The sequence below is a fragment of the Salvelinus alpinus genome, chromosome 22, assembly GCF_045679555.1.
Source record: "Salvelinus alpinus chromosome 22, SLU_Salpinus.1, whole genome shotgun sequence".
NCBI classification, from domain to species: Eukaryota; Metazoa; Chordata; class Actinopteri; order Salmoniformes; family Salmonidae; genus Salvelinus; species Salvelinus alpinus.
The window spans coordinates 27,878,583-27,899,822 of NC_092107.1; the positions used below are offsets into that span (position 1 = coordinate 27,878,583).

At 46.6% G+C, this 21,240-nt stretch overlaps 1 protein-coding gene across 1 annotated transcript in view; it reads right to left on the reverse strand.

Annotated features, from left to right (window-relative positions):
- The window catches only part of LOC139549364 (seizure protein 6 homolog), a 119,552-nt gene extending 100,060 nt beyond the window's left edge, over positions 1-19,492 (reverse strand). Inside the window, exon 1 of the mRNA XM_071359804.1 lies at positions 19,088-19,492. Coding sequence (XP_071215905.1) covers positions 19,088-19,160 — 73 coding nt within the window. The 5' untranslated portion in view covers positions 19,161-19,492. The remainder of the gene's footprint in view (positions 1-19,087) is intronic.
- Between the last annotated feature and the right edge of the window lie 1,748 nt (positions 19,493-21,240).

Sequence of the window (21,240 nt, forward strand, 5' to 3'; positions counted from 1 at the left end):
AATGGAGGTTCCACCGGGGGCAGGGTTGCAGAGCTGCAGGGCCACAGTGAGCAGCTGGTCAATTTCCCTGGGAGCTGCACAGTTCAGACCCTGAGTTTCCAGAGGAGATCCCTAATTTAGTTGTGTTTTCAAACTGTGTATTCTAATGGATCTAACAATTATGTATTCTGACATTTATTTGTCTTGATCAGGGGTGGCAAGCTTCACTGCTCCTCAAAACCCAGAGCACTGCTAGTTTATGGCTTTGCCTTTTAACCACAAATTGATTTGTGTATTTTAGTTCAGATATTATCTCAAATGGAAGGTCGTGTGCTTTGACAATTATATACCCCAATAGCAACTTATGTACCTTGAAATGGCTTGTCACGTCAAAGGAAATGTTTTTTCCAGTTTGATGGTGACTGAGCTGGAGGAAATATAGCACTTCTTCTGGGTGAGCAGTTCTCTGAAATACAGGTTTCACAGAGACATCCAGAAGTCTGAGGTCAACAGGGGCACAGCAATGTGTCCCCTGGTAAGTAATCAATATCTCAGACAGCATAGTGTATGTCAATAGCTGTCTCCTATGAGATAGATGTGTATAGTCAGCGAGGAAACAAACCAGGCTACAGAGAGATCCATGAACATCCCTGAAGAGCTTCAGATTGAAGATTTAAGAGAAACACTATTGCTGAGGGGGTTGGATAAACCACCAAACAGGCAACCTCACCATTGTTATGTTCAATTACAGTACTAGATTAATTGTATCCCTCAAATTACTACTTTCAAGGAAGGGAAATGTCTCTAAAACAGAGATTCCCTGTCTATTATTCAGGTTTCCGAGAGCCCAATAGAGACAGGGTGTTTGACCAAGGCAGAAAGACACAAAGACCCATGTCCAAATAACCATGTACAGTCCCTCAGGCCTGCCTCCTTTCTACAAATATTAAGCAAATTACCCTAACCAATCAGCATTCAGGATTAGACCCACCTGTTGTATAATTCTAAATAAATAAGTGTTTGGGGAACGGATTGAACTAAGTGCTTTTCATTTGCCTTTCTCCTCCATCCATGCCCAGGTGGTGCAGAGAAAATGGAGGATTGATTGAAAAGGCTGCTTGAGTGTCTTTATGTTGAGAGAAGACAGACGGTAATTTTCTACATTGGAATAGAGCTCGATGCTCTGTGGATGAATGCAGGTGGTTGTCACTGTAGTAGGGCTCTCTCTCTCTCTCTCTCTCTCTCTCTCTCTCTCTCTCTCTCTCTCTCTCTCTCTCTCTCTCTCTCTCTCTCTCTCTGCGTGTGGCTCATTCACATCCTCTAACCACTCAAGACACAGCATTTTCTCTGCAGAGTTAATGTGTCCTGCATACTGGGTAAATAACCTCTTTTCATTGACTTTCAGAAATGTCCTATGAAAGAAAACTTGTTTGAAATTCAACTATTATTGACGTGGAATGCAGCAGTCTTCCCAACATAACTAGCAGTGCCAGCTTTTGTGTCAACTTTGAAAAGGAAGATTAAAATTAATAAACTTTAGCCATTGAAATATTCTTCACATTATCTAAACTAGGTAAGCTATGCTCAATGAACAGGCTAAAAGTCCAGCCTCAGGTGTCTCTATGAATCCCTCTGTATAAAACCCCACTATTCTGTATACAACCTGAACTGAAAGTGTATGTCGTAAGATTAACACCTAAACCCTGAGCTGCAGCATTTGTCTTACTTATGCATCTCCATTCTTGGGGCCTTCAGTGGCCATCTGTTTACCTCTCTGTGCTGAGCTAGAGCCAGCCTGACAGCAAGGTAAATAACGACGATGCTGATTCCTTCCGATGGGATCCGCCGCCATTTCCAAGGATTTGCATTATTCATCTTTATTAGCGTAGAGACTAGGGCTCCGAGGATATCTGACACGAGCGCTTCATATGGTCAGTTCATGACAGACAGACTGTTCTGCTCCACAGGCATGGGAGAAGGGACATTTAGTCTCCCTTTCTACTCATATAATTGCCAATGCCAACCTTGATAAGCCCAGAGTGATTCCTCCTAAAATAATATCCTTCAAAAGGTTCAGGGCCAACATTCACTCACAACCTCTGTGTTATGTTCCCTAAATCAGTTGTGAAGAATCAAACTCACAGGCGCAAAGCATCCATTTAAACTTACCATGTCTTACACTTTACCATTTACAACCATGTACAATAAAAAACATGTTTTATAACTGTGATGTACATATTTGAAAACCAGAAGGGGGTGGGGGGGTCTCTGTAGTATTTATATGGCAACATCTCCCCACAGCAGCTTGCATGACAGTCTCTGCTTTCATATCATCCTCAAGGAGAGCATGATGGGTTGGCTAACTGTTAATAAGCAAAAGCTGTGAAACAGCATGACTACAAAGTATGTACATATGTGGCAATGAACAGAGGGACACTGAGAATAACCCCAACAGAACACTATTAGGACTTTACACAATCTGTTCCTTTATCATAGCTTGAGTCTGTCAGAGCTGCATACATCCCCACTACGAAGGGCAGGAACAGAGCTGCATACATCCCCACTACGAAGGGCAGGAACAGAGCTGCATACATCCCCACTACGAAGGGCAGGAACAGAGCTGCATACATCCCCACTACGAAGGGCAGGAACAGAGCTGCATACATCCCCACTACGAAGGGCATGAACAGAGCTGCATACATCCCCACTACGAAGGGCAGGAACAGAGCTGCATACATCCCCACTACGAAGGGCAGGAACAGAGCTGCATACATCCCCACTACGAAGGGCAGGAACAGAGCTGCATACATCCCCACTACGAAGGGCAGTAACAGAGCTGCATACATCCCCACTACGAAGGGCATGAACAGAGCTGCATACATCCCCACTACGAAGGGCAGGAACAGAGCTGCATACATCCCCACTACGAAGGGCAGGAACAGAGCTGCATACATCCCCACTACGAAGGGCAGGAACAGAGCTGCATACATCCCCACTACGAAGGGCATGAACAGAACTGCATACATCCCCACTACGAAGGGCAGGAACAGAGCTGCATACATCCCCACTACGAAGGGCATGAACAGAGCTGCATACATCCCCACTACGAAGGGCATGAACAGAGCTGCATACATCCCCACTACGAAGGGCAGGAACAGAGCTGCATACATCCCTACTACGAAGGGCAGGAACAGAGCTGCATACATCCCCACTACGAAGGGCAGGAACAGAGCTGCATACATCCCCACTACGAAGGGCAGGAACAGAGCTGCATACATCCCCACTACGAAGGGCAGGAACAGAGCTGCATACATCCCCACTACGAAGGGCAGGAACAGAGCTGCATACATCCCCACTACGAAGGGCAGGAACAGAGCTGCATACATCCCCACTACGAAGGGCAGGAACAGAGCTGCATACATCCCCACTACGAAGGGCAGGAACAGAGCTGCATACATCCCCACTACGAAGGGCAGGAACAGAGCTGCATACATCCCCACTACGAAGGGCATGAACAGAGCTGCATACATCCCCACTACGAAGGGCAGGAACAGAGCTGCATACATCCCCACTACGAAGGGCAGGAACAGAGCTGCATACATCCCCACTACGAAGGGCATGAACAGAGCTGCATACATCCCCACTACGAAGGGCATGAACAGAGCTGCATACATCCCCACTACGAAGGGCATGAACAGAGCTGCATACATCCCCACTACGAAGGGCAGGAACAGAGCTGCATACATCCCCACTACGAAGGGCATGAACAGAGCTGCATACATCCCCACTACGAAGGGCATGAACAGAGCTGCATACATCCCCACTACGAAGGGCAGGAACAGAGCTGCATACATCCCCACTACGAAGGGCAGGAACAGAGCTGCATACATCCCCACTACGAAGGGCAGGAACAGAGCTGCATACATCCCCACTACGAAGGGCAGGAACAGAGCTGCATACATCCCCACTACGAAGGGCATGAACAGAGCTGCATACATCCCCACTACGAAGGGCATGAACAGAGCTGCATACATCCCCACTACGAAGGGCAGGAACAGAGCTGCATACATCCCCACTACGAAGGGCAGGAACAGAGCTGCATACATCCCCACTACGAAGGGCATGAACAGAGCTGCATACATCCCCACTACGAAGGGCAGGAACAGAGCTGCATACATCCCCACTACGAAGGGCATGAACAGAGCTGCATACATCCCCACTACGAAGGGCATGAACAGAGCTGCATACATCCCCACTACGAAGGGCAGGAACAGAGCTGCATACATCCCCACTACGAAGGGCAGGAACAGAGCTGCATACATCCCCACTACGAAGGGCAGGAACAGAGCTGCATACATCCCCACTACGAAGGGCAGGAACAGAGCTGCATACATCCCCACTACGAAGGGCATGAACAGAGCTGCATACATCCCCACTACGAAGGGCAGGAACAGAGCTGCATACATCCCCACTACGAAGGGCAGGAACAGAGCTGCATACATCCCCACTACGAAGGGCATGAACAGAGCTGCATACATCCCCACTACGAAGGGCATGAACAGAGCTGCATACATCCCCACTACGAAGGGCATGAACAGAGCTGCATACATCCCCACTACGAAGGGCAGGAACAGAGCTGCATACATCCCCACTACGAAGGGCAGGAACAGAGCTGCATACATCCCCACTACGAAGGGCATGAACAGAGCTGCATACATCCCCACTACGAAGGGCATGAACAGAGCTGCATACATCCCCACTACGAAGGGCATGAACAGAGCTGCATACATCCCCACTACGAAGGGCAGGAACAGAGCTGCATACATCCCCACTACGAAGGGCAGGAACAGAGCTGCATACATCCCCACTACGAAGGGCAGGAACAGAGCTGCATACATCCCCACTACGAAGGGCAGGAACAGAGCTGCATACATCCCCACTACGAAGGGCAGGAACAGAGCTGCATACATCCCCACTACGAAGGGCAGGAACAGAGCTGCATACATCCCCACTACGAAGGGCAGGAACAGAGCTGCATACATCCCCACTACGAAGGGCAGGAACAGAGCTGCATACATCCCCACTACGAAGGGCATGAACAGAGCTGCATACATCCCCACTACGAAGGGCATGAACAGAGCTGCATACATCCCCACTACGAAGGGCAGGAACAGAGCTGCATACATCCCCACTACGAAGGGCAGGAACAGAGCTGCATACATCCCCACTACGAAGGGCAGGAACAGAGCTGCATACATCCCCACTACGAAGGGCATGAACAGAGCTGCATACATCCCCACTACGAAGGGCAGGAACAGAGCTGCATACATCCCCACTACGAAGGGCAGGAACAGAGCTGCATACATCCCCACTACGAAGGGCATGAACAGAGCTGCATACATCCCCACTACGAAGGGCAGGAACAGAGCTGCATACATCCCCACTACGAAGGGCAGGAACAGAGCTGCATACATCCCCACTACGAAGGGCAGGAACAGAGCTGCATACATCCCCACTACGAAGGGCAGGAACAGAGCTGCATACATCCCCACTACGAAGGGCAGGAACAGAGCTGCATACATCCCCACTACGAAGGGCAGGAACAGAGCTGCATACATCCCCACTACGAAGGGCAGGAACAGAGCTGCATACATCCCCACTACGAAGGGCAGGAACAGAGCTGGCTAATAACGCTCACTAAAAATGCTCATTCAGAAAGAGAGAGAATGGAGAGGGAGGAAGGTCTCTTGTTATCTAGTAACAGCTTTAACTAACTATCTTTTTGCATTTCGGCCTATTGCTAGTAACAATGTGATGTCCTTTACGTAAGCCATGGACGTCTAAGTTGTACTCCGAGCAGGAGCAAGAGTCCCGTAGGACTGCCTTAAAGCATATAGAGTGAAGTGAGCAAAATCCACAGCAACACATTAATCACATCTTTATGGGGACTGAGAGACTTTATGGTAAAAGCCAAGTGTGAGGTGGGTGTGATGGTGGTAAATTACAATTACAGTACAAGTGGTAGAGGGCCCATATTCCACCAAATGGATTCAGGACAGTCAGTCTTGTGGTTGTCATCATGGTAAATAAAACAACATGACTGGATTTGACCAACTAAGAACAAACAAACAGCACTGCCACTATCTACTTGACCTCTCCTGCACGAAGGTCCAAAACATGTCTGATGAGAAGAAACAAAGTGTGTTGTTTACTTTCAGACGAGTTAAGCAAGTGTTGACCTGCTGCCTGTGGAAGTGTTGACCTGCTGCCTGTGGAAGTGTTGACCTGCTGCCTGTGGAAGTGTTGACCTGCTGCCTGTGGAAGTGTTGGCCTGCTGCCTGTGGAAGTGTTGACCTGCTGCCTGTGGAAGTGTTGACCTGCTGCCTGTGGAAGTGTTGACCTGCTGCCTGTGGAAGTGTTGGCCTGCTGCCTGTGGAAGAGTTGGCCTGCTGCCTGTGGAAGTGTTGGCCTGCTGCCTGTGGAAGTATTGACCTGTTGACCTGCTGCCTGTGGAAGTGTTGACCTGCTGCCTGTGGAAGTGTTGGCCTGCTGCCTGTGGAAGAGTTGGCCTGCTGCCTGTGGAAGTGTTGGCCTGCTGCCTGTGGAAGTATTGACCTGTTGACCTGCTGCCTGTGGAAGTGTTGACCTGCTGCCTGTGGAAGTGTTGACCTGCTTCCTGTGAAAGTTCTTACCTGCTGCCTGTGCACACGACCACAGCTGATTTCCTCCAGGTCTGGTCTGATCCTGGTTCGCCCGTCTAGATGAAGAGCCCTCCAGACACGACCTGGCAGTGTGAACCAAACGTGGGGAAAAGAAAGAGAGCTGTCCAAGGGCCTAATGGTTCCAGAGAGGCCCTCAGCTCTGCATGTTCACCACACGCCAGCCCCAATTAGCCAGGTGTACACAGTTTCCCAATCCATGAGAGGAGAGGAGAGGAGAGGATGGGTTGGTACTGATTCCCTGCACTAACGTTTGCTCTCCTCCTCAGTGGTCAGATCGATAGACTGACTGAGCTTCATGGTGAGGACGGTTGAGGTAGCGAGGGAGGAGGGAATAGAAAAGCAGATGAGGAGTGTGTGAAAAAAGAAACACCAAACTTCATCTTAATAAGAACACATAAGAAGAAAAAAAAAACGTCTAGCTCCGGAAACTTTTCTAGTGGATTTCAATTCAAGCATGATGTTATGTCTCTTACTGACTGTGTGCGTCAGGTCATTAGCCCAAGCAACACAATACAAATGGGAGGCAGGATTTATTTACATTATGGAGTAGAGCCAGGCGGAGACAGCCTGGAGAGTAATGCATGGGGACATACGGCCATAGTGCAGACCAAATTGGCCATTGATTTGTAATGAACGTCCCCAAGCCTCTCAGCAGCCAGCTAGCCGGGAGAGAAACCAAAGGCTGCTATGTGACATCACCAGTCATTCACACATGAATAGCGTTAATGTTCATAAATTACGTTTGAAGATGACAGGGGGCTGCATTCCCAGTAATGGAGCGTAAACAGGTAGAACTACTCAGATGTTTACTCGGATGTTTACTTGGATGTTTACTCGGATGTTTACTCGGATGTTTACTCTGATGTCTACTCATATTTGTGACTTTATCCTCATATACTATAACTCGAGGACTTTTGTCACAAAGGAGACGTATTGTTCCATTCAGAGATGGAGATATAGTAAACCAGATGAACACAGCCTTCAGGAAACCTCACTGACAGAAGCTAGGGTAAATATTTCTCAGGGGCAGTGGCTCGATTCAGAGAGACACGCAAGCAGAGGGAAGAAGACGGAGGAGAAGAGAATGACAGCGTTCAGTTCCACCGTCCTCTCAGTACCTCGCCGCACCGCCTGGGATGTGTCAAAAGATCTATTCAGACTGAGCCCTCTTCCTTCCTTCCTTCCCCGGGAGACTGGATCAGACTGAGCCCTCTTCCTTCCTTCCCCGGGAGACGGGATCAGACGGAGCCCTCTTCCTTCCCCGGGAGACGGGATCAGATGGAGCCCTCTTCCTTCCTTCCCCGGGAGACTGGATCAGACTGAGCCCTCTTCCTTCCTTCCCCGGGAGACTGGATCAGACTGAGCCCTCTTCCTTCCTTCCCCGGGAGACTGGATCAGACTGAGCCCTCGTCCTTCCTTCCCCGGGAGACTGGATCAGACTGAGCCCTCGTCCTTCCTTCCCCGGGAGACTGGATCAGACTGAGCCCTCTTCCTTCCTTCCCCGGGAGACTGGATCAGACTGAGCCCTCTTCCTTCCTTACCCGGGAGACTGGATCAGACTGAGCCCTCTTCCTTCCTTCCCCGGGAGACTGGATCAGACTGAGCCCTCTTCCTTCCTTCCCCGGGAGACTGGATCAGACGGAGCCCTCTTCCTTCCTTCCCCGGGAGACTGGAACAGACTGAGCCCTCTTCCTTCCTTCCCCGGGAGACTGGATCAGACTGAGCCCTCTTCCTTCCTTCCCCGGGAGACTGGATCAGACTGAGCCCTCTTCCTTCCTTCCCCGGGAGACTGGATCAGACTGAGCCCTCTTCCTTCCTTTCCCGGGAGACGGGATCAGACGGAGCCCTCTTCCTTCCCCGGGAGACTGGATCAGACTGAGCCCTCTTCCTTCCTTCCCCGGGAGACTGGATCAGACTGAGCCCTCTTCCTTCCTTCCCCGGGAGACTGGATCAGACTGAGCCCTCTTCCTTCCTTCCCCGGGAGACTGGATCAGACTGAGCCCTCTTCCTTCCTTCCACGGGAGACTGGATCAGACGGAGCCCTCTTCCTTCCTTCCCCGGGAGACTGGAACAGACTGAGCCCTCTTCCTTCCTTCCCCGGGAGACTGGATCAGACTGAGCCCTCTTCCTTCCTTTCCCGGGAGACGGGATCAGACGGAGCCCTCTTCCTTCCCCGGGAGACTGGATCAGACGGAGCCCTTTTCCTTCCCCGGGAGACTGGATCAGACGGAGCCCTCTTCCTTCCCCGGGAGACTGGATCAGACGGAGCCCTCTTCCTTCCCTGGGAGACTGTATCAGACGGAGCCCTCTTCCTTCCCCGGGAGACTGGATCAGACGGAGCCCTCTTCCTTCCCCGGGAGACTGGATCAGACGGAGCCCTCTTCCTTCCCCGGGAGACTGGATCAGACAGAGCCCTCTTCCTTCCCCGGGAGACGGGATCAGACGGAGCCCTCTTCCTTCCTTCCCCGAGAGACTGGATCAGACGGAGCCCTCTTCCTTCCCCGGGAGACGGTATCAGACTGAGCCCTCTTCCTTCCCCGGGAGACTGGATCAGACTGAGCCCTCTTCCTTCCTTCCCCGGGAGACTGGATCAGACGGAGCCCTCTTCCTTCCTTCCCCGGGAGACTGGATCAGACGGAGCCCTCTTCCTTCCCCGGGAGACTGGATCAGACTGAGCCCTCTTCCTTCCTTCCCCGGGAGACTGGATCAGACTGAGCCCTCTTCCTTCCCCGGGAGACTGGATCAGACGGAGCCCTCTTCCTTCCTTCCCCGGGAGACTGGATCAGACGGAGCCCTCTTCCTTCCCCGGGAGACTGGATCAGACGGAGCCCTCTTCCTTCCCCGGGAGACGGGATCAGACGGAGCCCTCTTCCTTCCTTCCCCGGGAGACGGGATCAGACTGAGCCCTCTTCCTTCCCCGGGAGACTGGATCAGACTGAGCCCTCTTCCTTCCTTCCCCGGGAGACTGGATCAGACGGCTGCTTTACAATAACACTCATTTCCAATTGATTGTGTCAAAAGGGAAACTCTGAAACAATTGAGGGTATACATGGTCTGAATAGCCTCTGATGGCACAGGGAGGAGCTCGTTGGGACAGGTTAATCACCGGTAATAGAAAAGCATGTGTTGAACATTTTCAAACCTCCCAAATTATATAATCTTCATCAAATCTCGAAGCATCTATGGTGTTTAATTAAAGGAGATGTCCCCTCTTTCCAGCTTTTTTCCCCCCCCTACATGCCGTGAAGTAATGCTGATTGCGTCAGATCACTGACACACAGAGCAAATTGCTTTTTCTCTGCGGCGGGGACAAGGAGAGAGGAATGAAGAGAGAAAGAGAGAGAGAGAGAGAGAGAGAGAGAGAGAGAGAGAGAGAGAGAGAGAAAGAGAGAGAGAGAGAGAGAGAGAGAGAGAGAGAGAGAGAGAGAGAGAGAGAGAGAGAGAGAGAGAGAGAGAGAGAGAGAGAGAGTGGAAGGAAGGAAGGAAGGAAGGAAGGAAGGAAGGAAGGAAGGAAGGAAGGAAGGAAGGAAGGAAGGAAGGAAGGAAGGAAGGAAGGAAGGAAGGAAGGAAGGAAGGAAGGAAGGAAGGAAGGAAGGAAGGAAGGAAGGAAGCTGGGTGGAAGTTTAGCCTGTTTAGCCTATATTCAATATCCTTGTTTTCTGTCACGACCCTGATCTGTTTTCACCTGTCCCTGTAATTGTCTCCACCCCCTCCAGGTGCCATTTATTTTCCCTAGTGTATTTATCCCTGTGTTTTCTGTCTCTCTGTGCCAGTTCATCTTGTATGTTTAGTCACGTGTCTTTTTCTCCGTACTCCTTTTCTATTCTCTTTTGCTAGTCCTCCCGGTTTTGACCACTGCCTGACTCTGGACTACTTTCCCACCTGCTTGATCACCCTGCTTGCCCTGACCTTGAATCTGCCTGCCCTTCGGTACCTATTGGACTCTGAACTGGTTTTGACCTTTTACCTGTACACGACCATTCTCTTTGCATACCACTTTTTGGATGAATAAACATTGCAAGACTCCAACCATTTGCCTCCTGTGTCTGCATCTGGGTCTCGCCTTGTGCCTTGATCGTTTTCATAAAAGGTCTGTCATCTTCACTACAATATCTACACCAGCTGCAGCGTGTCAAGGAACGTGGCATCCTCTCGGACGAAACATCACCTCTCATCACAACCTCCAAGATCTATATTCGTACTCTTTTATATAACATGAATGGCAGTAAAATGTTACTCTTAAAGACAAGCTTAGAAGAGGGCTGTATAAATGGGGGCGCAGATTTTTAATAGCCAGTAATTAGGGGGGAGCTAAAAAAGCTGAGCAGAGCTTGATTCTGATTTCTCCTTGCAAGCACACACACACACACACACACACACACACACACACACACACACACACACACACACACACACACACACACACACACACACACACACACACACACACACACACACACACACACACACACACACACACACACACACACACACACACAGACAGATGCAGTGTTTGTGTGCTATAGGGAGAAAAACAACTGCTACAATTAGAAGAAAGTAGTGATAGTAGCATATTCAGGTCAAGCTCAGAGCTCCAACATGGAAAGCTTAACTTAATAAAACATAAAAGACAGCAAAGATGAGGCCTTCATAATTGGACTCTGTGTGCCAAGCCTCAGACATCACACATGGCTTTCGATTGATGACACTTGTTCTAATATTGCAATACAGAGTGATTGACAACGACTTCAAATCTGGAAAATGTATCATCTCCCAAACTGATTCATCTCCCAAACTGATTCCACACACACACACACACACACACACACACACACACACACACACACACACACACACACACACACACACACACACACACACACACACACACACACACACACACACACACACACACACACACACACACACACACACACACACAAAAGCTTGTTCTCAAACATACCCTTCCACACACGTATGGTTGTCTGGGGTAATTGATCATTGAAAATGAAAAGCTGTGCTCTGTGCCCACACAGATACCAACGGGGAATATGGGCGGGCGCTTTTGTTCAATTCACTACATCACATGAAAATGTTTCTGTGTTCAGATCTACTCGATTCAATAAGTTAAAACAGGAGGATTCATTTCTGTGTACATGTGTGTGTGTTTCCATGTGTGTGTGTACTCCAAGGGTGTGCATGTGTGTGTGTGTGCATGTGTTTGATGTTGTTCTAGCTGTAGCCAGTCTTTCCTGCACCAGCCATTTGTCTCAGCTCTCTCTCTCTCTCTCTCTCTCTCTCTCTCTCTCTCTCTCTCTCTCTCTCTCTCTCTCTCTCTCTCTCTCTCTCTCTCTCTCTCTCTCTCTCTCTCTCTCTCTCTCTCCCCCCCCCCCCCAGCTAGCCATACTAATCTCCTATCAGACCTGTGTCAGTAGATGGCAGAGGTGGCAATGCAGGGAGTCGCCTCCAGACCCCCAACCCTCCAGACCACCAGCTCTCCAGACCTCCACACCACCAGACCACCAGCCCTCCAGACCTCCACACCCCCAGACTTCCAGACCACCAGCCCTCCACACCACCAGCCCTCCAGACCTCCACACCACCAGACCCCCAGACCACCAGCCCTCCACACCACCAGCCCTCCAGACCGCCAGACCACCAGCCCTCCAGACCTCCAAACCACCAGCCCGCCAGACCACCAGCCCTCCAGACCTCCACACCACCAGCCCTCCAGCCCTCCAGACCACGAGCCCTCCAGACCTCCACACCACCAGCCCTCCAGCCCTCCAGACCACCAGCCCGCCAGCCCTCCAAACCTCCAGCCCTCCAGATCCCCAGCCCTTCAGCCCTCCAGACCTCCAGACCTCCAGACCTCTAGCTCAGCGCTAGGCTAGTTTTTTTATCAGGGCATCAATATGGAGAAAACAGACACAGAGCGGGACCCCAAAGCTCACAGACATGACTTGGTACATCTATTTCATCATGCCCATCTAGTGTGGATGTTGACGGGAGAACAATAACAAAAACAGCTGATTTTGTCAATCATTTTGCTGCTTTTTACTTTGCTATAATGCTCCCCAGATTTCAGCTCCACTGAAAAACTGATTTAATTGGTCACTGGAAAAGGGGACATTTGCAAATGTATGGAAGCATGCTAAACTGTGTCCAATCCCGAAAGACAGCAAAGAACCCATTACTCCTGCCAATAGTCGACCAATCGACCCTTCACTCAGTAAGATATTGGAGGGTATTGTGAGTAGACAAATATAGGAGTAGATGGAAAAGAATGGTCTGATTACAGGCAATCAGTATGCTTATCGCAACAACCATTCCACTACCACTGCATTGGTTGACATGACTGACCAGTACCTCAATGCTATGAATAATGGAAGGTTTGTGGGTGTACTATTTTTAGATTTTAGTGCAGCATTTGATTTAGTGGATCATTAAATAATTTTGACAAGATTATTGCATTATGTTAAGGAACAGCATTGAATTGGGTACAGTCATATCTAACTGACAGGAAACAGTACACCTATATCAATGGGTCATTTTCTTCCCCTTTTAAACTGTGGAATACCGCAGGGCAGCTGCCTTGGACCACTTCTTTACTTAATATATATCAAAAACCTTCCTTATGCTTTATCTGAAACTCAAGCTACTATATTTGCAGATGATACTACAATTTATACAGCGAGACAATCAGTATAACAGGTACAGCAAGCTCTACAAGTACATCTTGGAAATATCAGGGAGTGGGTTTGCCAGAACAAACTTGTTTTGAACACCAAGAACCAAGTTTTGTTGGTCTGTTCCACCAGGAAAAGTCCAACACAGCATGGGATACAATTAAGTATGGGGGGAGTACAAATTGAGGAAGTGGCAGAAACCAAACTACTTGGTGTGCAGCTAAACAACTGCTTATCATGGTCGTCTCAAATAACTAATCTCAGTGGGGAGAACAAGTATTTGAAACACTGCCAATTTTGCAGGTTTTCCTACTTACAAAGCATGTAGAGGTCTGTAATGTTTTATCATAGGTACACTTCAACTGTGAGAGATGGAATCTAAAACAAAAATCCAGAAAATCACATTGTATGATTTTTAAGTAATTCATTTGCATTTTATTGCATGACATAAGTATTTGATCACCTACCAACCAGTAAGAATTCCAGCTCTCACAGACCTGTTAGTTTTTCTTTAAGAAGCCCTCCTGTTCTCCACTCATTACCTGTATTAACTGCACCTGTTTGAACTCGTACCTGTATAAAAGACACCTGTCCACACACTCAATCAAACAGACTCCAACCTCTCCACAATGGCCAAGACCAGAGAGCTGTGTAAGGACATCAGGGATAAAATTGTAGACCTGCACAAGGCTGGGATGGGCTACAGGACAATAGGCAAGCAGCTTGGTGAGAAGGCAACAACTGTTGGCGCAATTATTAGAAAATGGAAGAAGTTCAAGATGACGGTCAATCACCCTCGGTCTGGGGCTCCATGCAAGATCTCACCTCGTGGGGCATCAATGATCATGAGGAAGGTGAGGGATCAGTCCAGAACTACACGGCAGGACCTGGTCAATGACCTGAAGAGAGCTGGGACCACAATCTCAAAGAAAACCATTAGTAACACACTACGCCGTCATGGATTAAAATCCTGCAGCGCACGCAAGGTCCCCCTGCTCAAGCCAGCGCATGTCCAGGCACGTCTGAAGTTTGCCAATGACCATCTGGATGATCCAGAGGAGGAATGGGAGAAGGTCATGTGGTCTGATGAGACAAAAATAGAGCTTTTTGGTCTAAACTCCACTCGCCGTGTTTGGAGGAAGAAGAAGGATGAGTACAACCCCAAGAACACCATCCCAACCGTGAAGCATGGAGGTGGAAACATCATTCTTTGGGGATGCTTTTCTGCAAAGGGGACAGGACGACTGCACCGTATTGAGGGGAGGATGGATGAGGCCATGTATCGCAAGATCTTGGCCAACAACCTCCTTCCCTCAGTAAGAGCATTGAAGATGGGTCGTGGCTGGGTCTTCCAGCATGACAACGACCCGAAACACACAGCCAGGGCAACTAAGGAGTGGCTCCGTAAGAAGCATCTCAAGGTCCTGGAATGGCCTAGCCAGTCTCCAGATCTGAGCCCAATAGAAAATCTTTGGAGGGAGCTGAAAGTCCGTATTGCCCAGCGACAGCCCCGAAACCTGAAGCATCTGGAAAAGGTCTGTATGGAGGAGTGGGCCAAAATCCCTGCTGCAGTGTGTGCAAACCTTCTCAAGAACTACAGGAAACGTATGATCTCTGTAATTGCAAACAAAGGTTTCCGTACCAAATATTAAGTTCTGCTTTTCTGATGTATCAAATACTTATGTCATGCAATAAAATGCAAATTAATTACTTAAAATCATACAATGTGATTTTCTGGATTTTTGTTTTAGATTCCGTCTCTCACAGTTGAAGTGTGCCTATGATAAAAATTACAGACCTCTACATGCTTTGTAAGTAGGAAAACCTGAAAAATCGACAGTGTATCAAATACTTGTTCTCCCCACTGTATGTAAAAAAAATAATAATAATTAAACTTCATGCATGATCAGAAGGATAGCTAAAAATTTACTGGGAAAGATTCTTAAGCAAACAACCCAAGCATTAATTGGCTGTCAGGTGAACTACTGTTCTGTGGTCTGGGGACATGCATCAGCAAGTTCAAATAGGAGGCTGCAGATTGCACATAACAAAGCAGCAAGGATTGTTTTAAGGTGGAGATATGGTTCTTCTCTTGTAGTCATGCTCAATGCTCTTGGTTGGTCATCAAGCAACAAGATCATTGAAAAGAACAGGCTTATTTCATTTAAAACGGCCAAACTCTATTCACAACAGTATTCAGTTGGTAAGAGGCAGACATTCAGTAAATACTAGAAATAGATTGTCCACAATCTGTGTTATCCAGACAGAAAAGAGAAATAGGCAAAATAACATTTTGATTTAGAGCAATAAAGAAATTGAATAATGTATCTGAGCAAACCAGAAACGTTTTAATATATAAATTCAAACAATATTTTAGAACCATTTAAATAAAATATATTGGAAGGATGTGTGGGACTATGGTAGATGAAGGAATCAATCTATATTTTTAGACAGTTCGAGTATTTATCTGGTCAATATGTCAGTGTGTTATGTCTGCTTGTAACAGTGTGTTATATGTGATAATGTGATCCTATTATAAATTGTATTTTAATGTTTAAGGACTCTTGGAAGATTAGTCCAAATGAAGACTAAAAGATCCTAATAAAATAAGATCAAAACTCCCCTTTCCAGTCCACTGTCCTCCCACGCATACCTCATGGTGGTGCCGGATAGTTGTGGGAAGTGTCCGAGCACAGGGATCCGTCGCACAGGGATCCGTCGCACAGGGATCCATCGCACAGGGACAGTATAAGGGGCAGAGAGGAATAGGATGTTCCCGGGAGAGGGAACTGATTCTCTCCTGTTCCCATTATGAATACAGTCCACCCTGAGGACCATATCAAGAGGGGACGCTCAAAAGCGGCAGCATCACTGGCCTCATGTGCCCCCTATCGGCCAATAAAGACACAGCACCCTGCACTATCAATGATAGCGCTGAGATTGTATTGTAATTTTCATTATAATTAGAGAGGAGTAGCAGAGGTTATGCCTTCTCGCTGTGAGCAGACACAAACTTCTTCCTCCCCTATGATTTTCACAAACACAACATAAAACGAGTAGAAACACACAATGTGCTGTGAAACAGCATGTTGACATTAGAGGCCCTGACACACAACTACGCAGGCTTTTGCATCCCGCCCTCAATTAATGCAGCCTATGAGAATAACTAGATTTATGGACAGATTGTAAATACACTCAGGGTACAAAATATTAGGAACACCTTCCTAATATTAAGTTGCAACCCCCATTTGCCCTCAGAACAGCCTCAATTCATTGAGGCATAGACTCTACAAGGTCTTGAAAGCATTCCACAGGGATGCTGGCCCATGTTGATACCAATGATTCCCACAGTTGTGTCAAGTTGGCTGGATGTCCATTGGGTGGTGGACCATTGTTGATACACACAGGAAACTGTTGAGCATGAAAAACCCAGCAGTGTTGCAGTTCTTGACACACTCAAACCGGTGTGCCTGGCACCTACTACCATACCCTGTTCAAAGGCACTTAAATATTTTGTCTTGCCCATTCACCCTCTGATTGGCATACACACAATTAATGTCTCAATTGTCTCAAGGCTTAAAAATCATTTTTTAACCTGTCTCCTCCCCTTCATATACACTGATTGATGTGGATTTAGCAAGTGCCATCAATAAGGGATCATAGCATTCACGTGGATTCACCTGGTCCGTCTATGTCATGGAAAGAGCAGGTGTTCTTAATGTTTTGTACACTCAGTGTACAGTACATTGATTCAACAACAAAAAAAGATGGAGGATTACTGACCAACCTTAAGTCAACCTATATTACCCTCACCCATTCTTCATCAATTTGTCACCCATTTTTAGCACAGCACAATACTATAAATTTAATATGGGCTCCAGCTTTTAGCTCACTGAACCTCTCGCTCAGTGCTCAAACTGGACTGATGGAGCCTCACATTAGCTAGAGTGCTTTTACAGGTGCTTCTGTTCTGCAGTAAATTGCAGCTTCAGAGGTTCAATAGAAGGTGACTGATAAGGACAGGGAGGCCCACGGACTTCTGAGGTCAAAAGGTCAGGCTGATACTGTGATGTGGGATCAATGCAGAATATGAACATTCCCTCTGGGGCCAGGTTTTCCCAGCTGCACGCGTGAAGGAGCCGTTTAATAGCTATTAGTCTTTATAATATCGGATATGTATTCGTGGATCTAAAAATCTGTATAAATTGGGGTTATAATAGGTTGAAGTATTACTTTATCAGATAAATATGTGCATGATTCTGCCGAAGTCTGACATATTTTTCCACAACATAGATACGCTCCTTTTTTTCTTCCTTTGTTCATACCGTTCTATTCTAAACATCTCCTCAAAATATTTATTTTCTCTCAGTAAATTCAGGATATGAATTGAAAGACCAATTATTTAAATATTGCACAGTATTTATCTTCAATTAGGATTTTAATTATTTCATTGGAATTTCAATCCTTCCTGATGTGACACAAACTGAAATGTAATAGGTTCCAGCCCCTGCACAGGGGCACTCAAATATGGGGGGAAAAACAGAACCAAACATATTCTGCAGATTGGACATACTGTACATGTATGATGGGTCTGCCATGATCGACGTTGTGTGACATGCATGTTTACGTGAGACTCGTGTGAAGTACACCGTGGGTGCAAGTCAAGACCAACCTTTTAACAAATATTTATGTGGGTAGAATTATCAGATGCAGGCCAAGAAAATATTGTCTGGTTGTCTTTATAGGTTTATTTATTCCAAACTATCCTAACCCCCCTACCCATACAGTGCGCAGCTCGAGGATTTTCAAAAAGATAGTACTTTATTCAGTAATGTTGTCAAATCAAAGGCAGGAAGAGTGCAGCCAGCTGTAAAACCAATGTAGGTCATTCCAACGTTCTTAGAACTAATATACATCTTATTTCATGATTAGATCTCCTTTGAACACATTTCTTAAAATATGAGATAGACATTGACACGATATTCATGAATTATTAAAAATGATTGGCCCACTGCCAAGCAAGAATTAATTACATTTTCAATCCATGTAGGTTATATATGGGCCTATAATGATTACCGATTAAAATACACTTCAAAGGACATGATATTTGACACAAATTAAGATAGGTTTACCACACTTTATTAGTCTACGATTGTTTAAGTTGTTACAATACTTATAATTATTTAAAGTTTGGATTTGGAATTTGCTTAAATGATTTCTAAATTACTATCACTAGTTAATGTATAACTTCTTTAAATAAATGAAATGAATCTGTTTAACTAACCGAATAGCCAATTGCAATTAGTATGGCTTGTGGTGAATTCTTCATTGCAGGCAATACATAGGCTACTGTATCCCCTAACACTATAATATACCCTAACAATATAATAGTAGGCTACAACATCTGCCGTTAATAGAACGATATATCCTCTTCTCCACATGAGTTATTTGAGAAGAATTGCTGTACGGGGACCATTTAAACCTCAGTATAGGAGGAAACACGACCGATAGCCAACTGTGACTGTGCTCCCACAAACACAAACACATAGTTTCCCAGATGGCCTACCAACAAAAATAGTCACTCATAATTGGATACAGTGGCAAGATAACACCGGCGGGTCGGGAACAGAATTGCATTGCAATAAACATGTGCACAAGCGACCAAATAGTCTTCCGTTATATGATTGAGCATCTTACCTTCAGCGCCTATGTCCGTCATCATTGCAAAGAGAACCATCATAACGACTTTGTAATCTCGTGCCGCACTCATGCTTCCTTTCAGTATTGGTCCTCTGCTAACAGAAAATAATGTCCTTGGGATCAACACTTTTCCTTAAAATGAAATAGAGACTGCTCGTGCTCTGCAAAAGCCACTTGCCGTGAGACGTCGGGATCGCACACTGAGCAGCAAGGGCGCTCCACTCTTATGAGAGCTATGTCCTGATGTCGTTATCAGCTGATAGACAGAGACTGTTCAATTCCAACGCTCGCTAAGTCGATTTCTCGTTGGGTATGCCGTTCTTTTTCTTCAAGTCAGCTCACCATCGTCGTTTCAGCACCGCGGACAGCTCCTAGCGACAGCAACTGGAACAACTGAATTCAGCACTGTGGAAAGTTTGTATCGTTACCGTATATAATGTAATACTGCCCTCATGTAAATGACCTTCGTATGACAATGGTTGTGTTTAGTTCCTTAACTTTGATAACAACATCAACGGACAAATCGATTACAGCCGTTTCCAATCCATTACAAACTCACTAACAATTATTGTGAACGCTAACAGTCTTGTTAACATGCACGGTGCAGCACTAGCATTGCAATGAAAACATCATATTGCTCCTACACGTAGAACTGTAAATAGGTTGCTTATGTTATTAGTGAAAAAGTATTCGAAAAATAAACCTTTCATCATAATCACTCCTTTAACACTTTTATGTCTGGATTATTATACCAAAATACAAAAAAAAATTGGAGAAGAAAATATAACGTTTTGAAAAACATATTTTACAGATATGACCTATACAGTGAGTTATTTCTCATTAGCATGTTGCACTCTGGAAATAGCTAAATCTGCACGAGAGAGAGAGAGAGCAACACTTTCAAATCAAACATGGCAGTAGACAGAGGGGTTTATGGACATAATATAGAATTGTTAAGTGATGCTGCCCGTGCTAAGATATTGGGAATGCTACTGATTGAATGGTAATGCAGGTCGTCTCTCCACTGTGTTTCCTCTTGGAGTGTATCGTTTCTGGGGGGACGTGCTTTCTTTCTCCTGAAACCTCTTTGCTGTTTGTGGGACCACACACTGGCTCAGATTCATGACTATTCAAAGCCTGTTAATGAAACTGGTAATTATGGCTAAATAGAGGGAAATCGTTTTGTGTGTGTGTGTGTGTGTGTGTGTGTGTGTGTGTGTGTGTGTGTGTGTGTGTGTGTGTGTGTGTGTGTGTGTGTGTGTGTGTGTGTGTGTGTGTGTGTGTGTGTGTGTGTGTGTGTGTGTGTGTGTGTGTGTGTGTGTGTGTGTGTGTGTGTGTGTGTGTGTGTGTGTGTGTGTGTGTGTGTGTGTGTGTGTGTGTGTGTGTGTATTGTATTTTGTACATTTTGTGTATGCAGGGCTCCCTTGCGAAAGAGAACTTGGCCAGTAACTGAAAGGTCGCTGGTTCAAATCCCTAGGCTGACTAAGTGAAAATAATATGTTGATGTGCCCATGAGCAAGGCAATTAACCCTGATTGCTCCTGTAAGTCGCCCTGGATAAGTGTCTGACAGAAGACATTAATGTAAAATAGGTATGCCTTGCTTTACTACAACTGAGAGTGATGAGCACTGAACAAGAGTGGCCCACTGTGCTGACACAGAGCAGACTCTGGGTAACTGGTCTCACTGGCTACATCACTGGCTATATCTGAATGGTACCTTACTCACTATATAATGCATTACTTTAATCCAGAGCCCATAGGGTTATGTCCAAAGGAGTACACTAGATAGGGAATAGGGTGCCATTTCAGTCACAACTACTGTCTTAGTTTGCCTTAGTTCTGGTTCCGTCCTCCCAGCATGTGTCGACCCTCAGCTATCGATTGTCTCACCATGAGAATGATGTCAACAACATTGTGTGGTATGGTGTTTTTACTGAGACAACATTAGAATCCAAACAAACAAATGTATGCTGTGTCTCTAAGTAGCCTCTGGCATAGAAACTAGGTTTAAATTCTCAATGCTGGCCTTGTATACAAAATAAACTATAAGGATTCACATACACACACACACACACACACACACACACACACACACACACACACACACACACACACACACACACACACACACACACACACACACACACAC